The sequence below is a fragment of the Zonotrichia albicollis genome, chromosome 34 (genome assembly GCF_047830755.1).
Source record: "Zonotrichia albicollis isolate bZonAlb1 chromosome 34, bZonAlb1.hap1, whole genome shotgun sequence".
Taxonomy (NCBI): domain Eukaryota; kingdom Metazoa; phylum Chordata; class Aves; order Passeriformes; family Passerellidae; genus Zonotrichia; species Zonotrichia albicollis.
In genome coordinates, this window is record NC_133852.1 from 1,429,060 (window position 1) to 1,439,903 (window position 10,844).

General features: G+C 51.6%; 1 protein-coding gene across 1 annotated transcript; it reads left to right on the forward strand.

The window, feature by feature from the left end:
• Positions 1–9,952, forward strand: LOC141726296 (isocitrate dehydrogenase [NAD] subunit gamma, mitochondrial-like; the record flags this gene model as incomplete). The annotated part of the gene is given in 8 exon segments (XM_074531045.1): positions 1–51; positions 511–574; positions 577–607; positions 1,942–2,054; positions 4,974–5,040; positions 6,149–6,281; positions 8,240–8,373; positions 9,850–9,952. Coding segments are annotated over 8 exon segments (696 nt in total), but the record flags the coding sequence as incomplete, so codon positions are not given.
• Positions 9,953–10,844: the final 892 nt, after the last annotated feature.

The following is a 10,844-nucleotide window of genomic DNA, read 5'->3' on the forward strand; positions in this document are numbered from 1 at the left end:
ATGGGGGGGGAATCAAAATCAAGAAGGGGACCCCAAAAATCATTGGGGGAGGTCCCAAAAATAAGGGAGGGACCCCCAAAAACAGTAGAAGGGCCCAAAATAACCAAAGGGGAGGAACCCCAAAATCACCAAGGAGGCCCAAATTTCTTTTGGGGGGGAGGTCCAAAAATCAGTGGGGGAACTCCAAAAATCGGGGGGGGGGTCCCCAAAAAGAAGTAGGGGAACCAAGAAGGGGAGACCCCAAAAATCTTTGGGGGGGGGTCAAAATCAAGAAGGGGACCCCAAAAATCATTGGGGGGGGGGTCAAAAATAAGAAGGGCACCCCAAAAACAGTAGAAGGGCCCAAAATAACCAAAGGGGGGGGACCCCAAAAATCACTGGTGGGGGTCCCAAAACCTTGAAATTTTCCCAATTTTTTTTGGGAAAAATTGGGAAAAAGGGGAGGGGACATCAGGGAGGGTGTGGGGGGGTTGAGGGGACCCCAAAATTTTTGGGGGTCCCCCCTTTCAGCCCCCCCCAGCCAAGTACGGGGGCCGGCACACGGTGACGCTGATCCCCGGCGATGGCATCGGCCCGAGCTCATGCTGCACGTCAAGGAGGTGTTCAGGTGCGGGCCACGCCCCCAATTATGCTAATGAGGCGGGGAAATGTTAATGAGTTAATTAGGAGTGTGGTGAAGTTGGTATAGAGTGGAAATGAACCAGCGGGGTTGGGAATTAACGGCCAAAAGTGGAAATGGAGCCCCAGAAATTGAGCCCAAAATGGAGGAATTTATATTAAAATATGCAAATGAGCCCAGAAAATTAATTAGTTCTTCCAGTATGGAAATGAGTTGGTGGAGTTGGGAATTAACGGCCAAAGTGGAAATGGAGCCCCAGAAATGGAGCCCAAAAGGGAGGAATTGACTCTAAAATATGCAAATGAGAGGGGGGAAAAGGCAATCGAGTATTTGCATATGTAAATGAATCAGTAAAATTGGGCACTTGGAGACATTTGGGGGATATTTGGGAGATAATTGGGGGGACATTGGGGTGAAATTTGGGGGATGTTGGGGTGACATTGAGGGGACGTTTGAGTGACATTGGGGTGACATTGGGGTGACATTTTGGGGACATTTGGGGGTGACATTGGGGATATTGGGTGACATTTGGGGGACATTTTGGTGGCTTTTGGGGTGACATTTGGGTATTGCTTGGGAGACGTGGGGACATTTGGATGATCCTTGGGGTGACATTTTGGGGGATATTTGGGGTGACACTTGGGGGATATTGGGGGACATTTGGTGACATTTGGGGGATATTGGGGTGTTTGTTTGGGGAGCCTTGTGGGGACATTTGGGGTGACATTTGGTGACATTTGGAGGATATTTGGGGGACATTTTGGTGCCATTTTGGGGATATTTGGGGGACAATTGGGGTGACATTTGGGGGACATTTTGGTGGCTTTTGGGGTGACATTTTGGGGGATATTGGGGTGACATTTGATGACATTTGGGGGTGACATTGGGGTACCATTGGGGTGACATTTGGGGGGGACATTGTGGGGACATTTGGGGTGACACTTGATGACATTTGGGGGACATTTGGGGGATATTTTGGGAGCATTTGGGGTGACATTTGGGGGGATATTTGGGGGACATTTTGGAGACATTTTGGTGCTTTTGGGGTGACATTTGGGTATTGATTTGGGGAACATTTTGGGGACATTTATGGTGCATTTTGGGGTGACTTTTGATGACATTTGGGGACATTTTGGGCATATTTGGGGGACATTTGGGTGATATTGGAATGGCATTTTGACACCATTTTGTTGTCATTTTTTGCCGTTTTGTTGCCATTTTTTGCCCTTTTTTTTGCCATTTGGTGCCATTTTTTTTCCTTTTTTTTGACGTTTTGGTGGCATTTTTTGCCATTTTTTGCCTTTTTGTGCCCTCTCTCCCAGGCACGCCTGCGTCCCCGTGGATTTCGAGGAGGTTCGGGTGAACTCGGAGGCGCCCGAGGACGACGTGCAGAACGCGATCACGGCCATCCGGCGCAACGGCGTCGCGCTCAAGGGTGCCGGGACCTGCCCTGAACCCCAAAACCTGACCGGAAACCCCAAAATCTGGGCCTGAACCCCCAAAACCTGGGCCTCAATCTGGGCCTGAACCCTAAAACCTGAGCCCAAATCTGGGCCTGAACCCCAAAATCTGAGCCCAAACCTGAGCCTGAATCCCAAAATCTGGGCCTGAACCCCAAAACCTGAGCCTGGACCCAAAATCTGGGCCTGAACCCCAAAATCTGGGCCTGAACCTCAGAATCTGGGCCTGAACCCCAGAACCTGACCTGAACCCCAAAATCTGAGCCTGAACCCCAAAACCTGACCTGAACCCCAAAATCTGGCCCAAATCTGGGCCTGAACCCCAAAATCTGAGCCTGAATCCCAAAACCTGACCTGAACCCCAAAACCGGGCCTGAATCCCAAAATCTGGGCCTGAACCCCAAAATCTGAGCCTGAATCCCAAAATCTGGGCCCAAATCCCAAAATCTGGGCCTGAATCTCAAAATCTGAGCCTGAACCCCAAAACCTGACCTGAACCCCAAAATCTGAGCCTGAACCCCAAAACCTGACCTGAACCCCAAAACCTGGGCCTGAATCCAAAATCTGGGCCTGAACCCCAAAATCTGGGCCTGGTACCCCAAAACCTGACCTGAACCCCAAAACCTGGGCCTGAACCCAAAATCTGAGCCCAAATCTGGGCCTGAACCCCAAAAGCTGGGCCTGAACCACAAAACCTGAGCCTGGACCCCCAAAATCTGAGCCCAAATCCCAAAAATCTGGGCCCAAATCTGAGCCTAAAGCCCTATCTGGGCCTAAATCCCAAAATCTGGGCCTGAACCCCAAAACCTGAGCCCCAATCTGAGCCTGAATCCCAAATCTGGGCCTAAATCCCAAAATCTGAGTCTGAATCTCAAAACCTGAGCCTGAACCCCAAAAATCTGAGCCCAAATCTGGGCCTGAATCTCAAAATTCAGTGAGAATTTTGAATCTCAAAATTCACTGAGTGTGAATCCCAAAATCTGAGCCTGAACCCCAAAACCTGACCTGAACCCCAAAATCTGGGCCTGGACCCCAAAAATCTGAGCCTGAACCCCAAAATCTGAGCCCAAATCTGAGCCTGAATCCCAAAACCTGGACCTGAATCCCAAAATCTGAGCCCAAATCCCAAAATCTGGGCCTGGACCCCAAAATCTGAGCCCAAATCTGGGCCTGAACCCCAAAACCTGAGCCCAAATTCCAAAATTTGAGCCCTAATCTGGGCCTGAATCTCAAAATCTGGCCTGAATCCCAAAATCTGAGCCTGAATTTCAAAATCTGAGTGTGAATCCCAAAATCTGGGCCTGAACCCCAAAATCTGAGCTGAAATCCCAAAATCTGAGCCCAAATCTGAGCCTGAATCTCAAAACCTGGGCCTGAACCCCAAAACCTGAGCCCAAATCCCAAAATCTGAGCCCGAATCCCAAAATCTGGGCCCAAATCTGAGCCTAAAGCCCTAAACTAAGCCTAAATCCCAAAATCTGAGCCCTAATCTGGGCCTAAATCCCAAAATCTGAGCCTGAACCCCAAAACCTGACCTGAACCCCAAAACCTGGGCCTGGATCCCAAAACCTGACCTGAACCCCAAAACCTGACCTGAACCCCCAAATCTGGGCCTGGACCCCAAAATCTGAGCCTGAACCCCAAAACCTGGGCCTAAATCCAAAACCTGGACCTGAATCCCAAAATCTGAGCCCAAATCCCAAAATCTGGGCCTGGACCCCAAAATCTGAGCCCAAATCTGGGCCTGAACCCCAAAACCTGAGCCCAAATTCCAAAATTTGAGCCCAAATCCCAAAATCTGAGCCCTAATCTGGGCCTGAATCTCAAAATCTGGGCCTGAATCCCAAAATCTGAGCCTGAATCTCAAAATCTGAGTGTGAATCCCAAAATCTGGGCCTGAACCCCAAAATCTGAGCTGAAATCCCAAATCTGAGCCCAAATCTGAGCCTGAATCTCAAAACCTGGGCCTGAACCCCAAAACCTGAGCCCAAATCCCAAATCTGAGCCCGAATCCCAAAATCTGAGCCCTAATCTGGCCTAAATCCCAAAAATCTGGGCCCAAATCTGAGCCTAAAGCCCTAAACTAAGCCTAAATCCCAAAATCTGAGCCCTAATCTGGGCCTAAATCCAAAACCTGATCCCAAATCTGATCCAAAATCCGATCCTAAATCTGCCCCAAAATCCCCAAATCTGATCTGAAATCAGCTCCAAAACCCCCAAAAATCTTTCTAAACCCCCAAAATCTCCCCCAAATCCCCCCAAAATCTCCCCCAAAATCCCCAAAAATCTCCCCAAAATCCTCCAAAAATCTCCCCCAAAACTCCCCAAAATCTCCCCCAAATCCCCCAAAATCTCCTCCAAAACCCCCAAAAATTTCCTCTAAACCCCCAAAATCTCCTCCAAAAATCTCCCCCAAAAACCCCCAAAAATCTCTCCCAAATCCCCCAAAAATCTCCCCCAAATCCCCCAAAAATCTCCCCCAAAATCCCTAAAAATCTCCCCTAAAACCCCCAAAAATCTCCCCAAAAATCTCCCCCAAAATCTCCTCTAAACCCCCAAAACTCCCCCAAAACCCCCAAAAATCTCCCCCAAACCCCCCAAAATCTCTCCCAAAACCCCCAAAATCTCCTCTAAACCCCCAAAATCTCTCCCAAAACCCACAAAAATCTCCCCCAAAAATCTCCCTCAAATCCTCCAAATCTCCCCTAAACCCCCCAAAATCTCCCCCAAAACCCCCCAAAATCTCCTCTAAACGCCCAAAAATCTGCCCCAAATCCCCCAAAATCTCCCCCAAACCCCCAAAAATCTCCCCCAAATCCTCCAAATCTCCCCCAAAACCCCCAAATCTTCCCCAAAATTCCCAAAATCCCTTCTCTGCCCCGTTTTTCCCCCAGGGAACATCGAGACCAACCACAACCTCCCCCCCAGCCACAAATCCCGCAACAACACCTCATCAGGTCCGTGCTGGGCGCTCATTTGCATATTTTAGGGCTCATTTGCATAATTTGGGGACTTGATTTGCATGTTTTGTGAGTTGATTTGCGTGTTTCAGGTTCATTTGCATGTTTTGGGGCTCATTTGCAAGTCTTGGGGGTTAAATTGCATTTTGGGGTTCATTTGCATGTTTTGGGTGTTGGTTTGCATGTTTTGGGGCTCATTTGCATAATTTGGGTTTTGTTTGCATATTGTGGTTCGTTTGCATGGTGTGGCAGCTCATTTGCATACCTGTGGGGTTGATTTGAATATTTTAGGAGTTCATTTGCATATTTTGGGGTTCATTTGCATAGTTTGGGTTTGGTTTGCATGTTGTGGTTTATTTGCGTGGTTTGGCAGCTCATTTGCATATCCATGGGGTTGATTTGAATATTTTAGGAGTTCATTTGCATATTTGGGGCTCATTTGCATAATTTGGGTTCGGTTTGCATGTTGTGGCTCATTTGCATGTGCTTGTGGCAGCTCATTTGCATATCTGTGGAGCTGATTTGCATGTTTTAGGAGCTCATTTGCATGTTTTGGGTTTGGTTTGCATGTTTTGGGGTTAATTTGCACAATTGACTGCTGATTTGTATATTTGGGGGTTCTTTGCACATTTAGGGTTTTATTTACACGTTTTGGGGTCAATTTGTGTGTTTTGAAGCTGATTTGCATGATTAAGGGATTCATTTGCATGTTTGGGGGTCAATTTGCATGTCTGGGTGTGATTTGCACGATTTGGGGGTTAATTTGCATGATTTGGGGGTTAATTTGCATGATATGGGGGTTAATTTGCATGTTTAGGGATTCATTTGCATGTTTGGGGGTCAATTTGCATGTCTGGGTGTGATTTGCAGGATTTGGGGGTAATTTGCATGATTTGGGGGTTAATTTGCATGTTTTGGGGTTAATTTGTGGGTTCACTTAAACATTTTAGGGACGGATTTACATTTTTAGCGTATTTGAATATTTTGGGGGGGTTTCATTTCACATTTTAGGGTTTTATTTCCACTCTAGCGGGGTTCGCATGAATATTCTGGGGGTCGATTTGCATATTTTTGAGGCTCATTTGCATATTTTTGGGGGGCCCGGCCAGGACCAGCCTGGATCTCTACGCCAACGTCATTCACTGCCAGAGCCTGCCCGGGGTGGAGACGCGGCACCGGGACATCGACATCCTGATCGTCAGGGAGAACACCGAGGGGGAGTACAGCTCCCTGGAGCACGAGGTGTGCCCCAAAATATGCCAAAAATCACCCCAAAAAAACAGCCAAAATCACCCCCAAAATACCAAAAAAATACCCCCAAAAATATCCCCAAAAACACCCCAAAATATCAAAAAAATACCCCCAAAAATATCCCCAAAATCACCCCAAAAAACAGCCAAAATCACCCCAAAAATACCCCAAAAAACAGCCAAAATCACCCCCAAAATATCCAAAAAAATACCCCTAAAAATATCCAAAAAAATACCCCAGAAATATCTGAAAGCATCCTGATCGTGAGGGAGAACACCGAGGGGGAGTACAGCTCCCTGGAGCACGAGGTGTGCCCCAAAAATATCCAAAAAATACCCCCAAAATCACCCCAAAAACATCTCAAAAATATCGAAAAAATACTCCCAAAAATACCCCCAAAAATACCCCACAAGCACCCCAAAATCACCCCAAAAAGCAGCCAAAATCACCCCAAAAATATCGAAAAAATACTCCCAAAAATATCCCCAAAAACATCGAAAAAATACCCCCAAAAAAACCCCCCAAAATACCCCCAAATCACCCCAAAATCCAGCCAAAATCACCCCCAAAATATCAAAAAAATACCCTCAAAAATACCCCCGAAAACCCCCAAAATCACTCCAAAAATACCCCAAAATCATCCCAAAAACAGCCAAAATCCCTCAGAAAACCCCCTGGATGTGATGCCACACTCCTGCCCTGCCCGTGCCACACCCTGAGGGCGATGCCCCACCTGTGTCACACCTTGAGGGTGGTGCCACACCCTGGGGCTGATAGTACACCCATGGCACACCTGTGCCACACCCTGGAAGCGATGCCACACCCATCCCACATCCTGGGGGTGATGCCCCACCCCCTGCCCCGCCCCATTGCTGATGCCCCACCTGTGCCCGCAGAGCGTGGCGGGTGTGGTGCCACACCCCATTGTTGATGCCCCACCCCCTGGGTGATGTCACCCCTGTCCCGTGCCTGCAGAGCGTGGCAGGCGTGGTGCCACCCCTCTATGTTGATGCCCCACCCCCTGCCACACCCTTTTGGTGATGCCCACCCCCTGCCCGCCCCGTTGCTGATGCCCACCTGTGCCCGTGTGCCCGCGGAGCATGGCGGGGGAGGTGCCACACCCCATTGTTGATGCCCCACCCCCTTGCACACCCCGTTGTTGATGCCCCGCCCCCTGCCACACCCCCTGGATGATGTCACCCCCTGTCCCTGTGCCCACAGAGCATGGCGGGCATGGTGCCACACCCCATTATTGATGCCCCACCCCCTGCCCACACCCAATTGTTGATGCCCCACCCCCTGGGTGATGTCACCCCTGTCCCGTGCCTGCAGAGCGTGGCAGGCGTGGTGCCACCCCCCTATGTTGATGCCCCACCCCCTGCCACACCCTTTTGGTGATGCCCCACCCCTTGCCCCGTCCCCTGGGTGATGCCCACCTGTCCCCGTGCCTGCAGAGTGTGCCGGGCATGGTGCCACACCGTGTTGTTGACGCCCCACCCCCTGCCACACCCCATTGTTGATGCCCCACCCCCTGCCCCGCCCCCTGGGTGATGCCCACCCGTCCCGTGCCCGCAGAGCATGCCGGGCGTGGTGCCACACCCCATTGTTGATGCCCCGCCCCCCTGGGTGATGTCACCCCTGTGCCCATGCCCGCAGAGCATGGCAGGCGTGGTGCCACACCCCATTATTGATGCCCCGCCCCCGGGTGATGCCCCACCCCCTGGATGATGCCCCGCCCCCTGGGTGATGCCCACCCATCCCGTGCCCACAGAGCGTGGCGGGCGTGGTGCCACACCCCATTGTTGATGCCCCACCCCCTGCCACACCCCTGGGTGACGCCCCGCCCCCTGCGTGATGCCCCGCCCCCTGGGTGATGCCCCGCCCCCCGGGTGATGCCCCTCCCCCCTGCCCGCCCCCCGGGTGACGCCCCCCCGTGCCCGTGCCCGCAGAGCGTGGCGGGCGTGGTCGAGAGCCTGAAGATCATCACCGCCGGCCGCTCGCGCCGCATCGCCCACTACGCCTTCGGGCTGGCCCGCGCGGCCGCACGGCGCTGCGTCACCGCCGTGCACAAGGCCAACATCATGTGGGGGCACAGCTGGGGGCTGGGGGGTCCCAGGGGGGATTTGGGGGGTCCCAAGGGGGTCCTTTGTGGGTTTTAGGGGGTTCCAGATGGGGTTTGAGGGATCTCAGAGGGGGTTTGGGGGTCCCAGGGAGTCCCAAGGGGCTGCTTTGGGGGTTCCAAAGGGGGTTTGGGGTTCTGGAGGTTTGTCCTTGGTGGTGTTTGGGGGGTCCAGAGGGGGTTTGGGGGTCCCAAGGTGGTCCTTTGTGGGTTTGGGGGTCCCAAAAGAGGGTTTAGGGGATCCAAAGGGGGGTTTGGGGTTCCCAAGGGGGGTTTTGGGGGTCCCATAGGAGTGTGGGGTTCTGGAGGGTGGTCCTTGGTGGATTTTGGGGGGTTCCAGAGGAGGTATGGAGGGTCCCAGAGGGGATTTTGGAGGTCCTAAAGGGGGTTTGGGGGGTCCCAAGGGGGATTTGGGGGGTCCAAGGGGGGTTTAGGGCATCCTAAAGGGGGGCCTGGGGGGTCCCAGGGCGGATTTGGGGGGTCCCAGGGGGATTTGGGGGATCCCAAGGGGGTTTGGGGAATCCTAAAGGGAATTTGGGGGGTTCCCAGGGCGGATTTGGGGGGTCCCAGGGGGGTTTGGGGGGTCCCAGAGGGGATTTGGGGGGTCCCAGAGGGGATTTGGGGGGTCCTAAAGGGGATTTGGGGGATCCCAAGGGGGGTTTTGGGGATCCCAAGGGGGGTTTGGGGGTTCTGGAGGGTGGTCCTTTGTGGGTTTTGGGGGGTCGAGACGGGGTTTGGTGGGGTCCTGAGGGAGGTTTGGGGGATCCAGATGTTTTGGGAGGGTACCCCTGGATTTTTGGGGGTCTCACCCCCCCCCCTACCCCCCCAGAAAATTGGGGAATGGGCTGTTCCTGCAGTGCTGAGTGGACTTTGGGGGGATCCCAGAGATATCTGGGGGCTATCCCGGATTTTTTTGGGGGGGTTATCCTCTAATTCTTGGGGTCTGCAGTGCTAAGTGGGATCCCGGGGTAACCTGGATTTTTGGGGGGCACCCCGGATATTTTGGGAGGGTACCCCTGTATTTTTTGGGAGTCTCACCTCCCCTACCCCCCCAGAAAATCGGGGAATGGTCTGTTCCTGCAGTGCTGAGTGGGATCTCAGGGTACCCCGATTTTTTGGGGTACTCCGGATTTTTTGGAGGGTACCCCTGTATTTTTTGGAGGGTACCCCTGTATTTTTTTGGGGGTCTCACCCCCCCCCCTACCCCCCCAGGAAATCGGGGAATGGGCTATTCCTGCAGTGCTGAGTGGACTTTGGGGGGATCCCAGAGATATCTGGGGGCTATCCCGGATTTTTTGGGGGGGTTATCCTCTAATTTTTAGGGTCTGCAATGCTAAGTGGGATCTCTGGGGTACCCCGGATTTTTTTGGGGGTACCCCGGATTTTTTTGAGGGTACCCCTGTATTTTTTGGGGGTCTCACCCCCTCTGTGTCCCCACAGGAAATTGGGGGACGGGCTGTTCCTGCAGTGCTGTGAGGAAGTGGCGGCCGAGTACCCCGAGATCACCTTCCGCAGCATGATCGTGGACAACACCACCATGCAGGTGTGACCCCCAAAAACCCCTAAAAAACCCCAAAAAATCACCCAAAAAAACCCCTAAAAACCCCCCCAAAAAAAAACCCCAAAAATCCCCCTAAAAACCCCCCAAAAAAAACCCCCAAAAACCCCCCTAAAAACCATCCAAAAAATCCCCTAAAAACCCCCCAAAAACCCCCTAAAACCTTCCAAAAAAACCCCAAAACCGTCCCCAAAAAAAACCCCAAAAAAACCCTAAAAACCCCCCAAAAAAACCCCAAAAACCCGCCCTAAAAACCTTCCAAAAAACCCCAAAACCCCCCCAAAAAAAACCAAAAACCCCCTAAACCCCCCCCCCAAAAAAACACAAAACCCCCTAAACCCCCCCCCAAAAAAAACCCAAAAATAACCCAAAAAACCCCAAAAATAACCCAAAAAAAACCCCCAAGAAAACCCCAAAACCCCCTAAAACCCCCCCAAATAAACCCCCAAAAAAACACCCCAAAGAACCCCAAAACCCCCCCAAAATAACCTAAAAAAACCCAAAAAAAAACCCCCAAAACCCCCTAAAAACCCCCCCAAAAAAACCCCAAAACCCCCAAAAACCTCCAAAAAAACCCCCAAAAAAACCCCAAAAAACCCCAAAAAAAGCCCAAAAAAACCCCCAAAAAATCCCAAAACCCCCTAAAACCCCCCCAAATAAACCCCAAAAAAAAACCCCAAAAAAACCTCAAAACCCCCCTAAAAACCTTCCAAAAAAAACCCCCTAAAAACCCCCTCAAAAAAACCCAAAACAAACCCTAAAACCCCCCCCAAAAAAAACCCCAAAAACCCCCCTAAAAACCTTCAAAAAAACCCCCAAAAACCCCCCAACAAAACCCCAAAACCCCTTAAAAACCCCCCAAAAAAACCCAAAAATC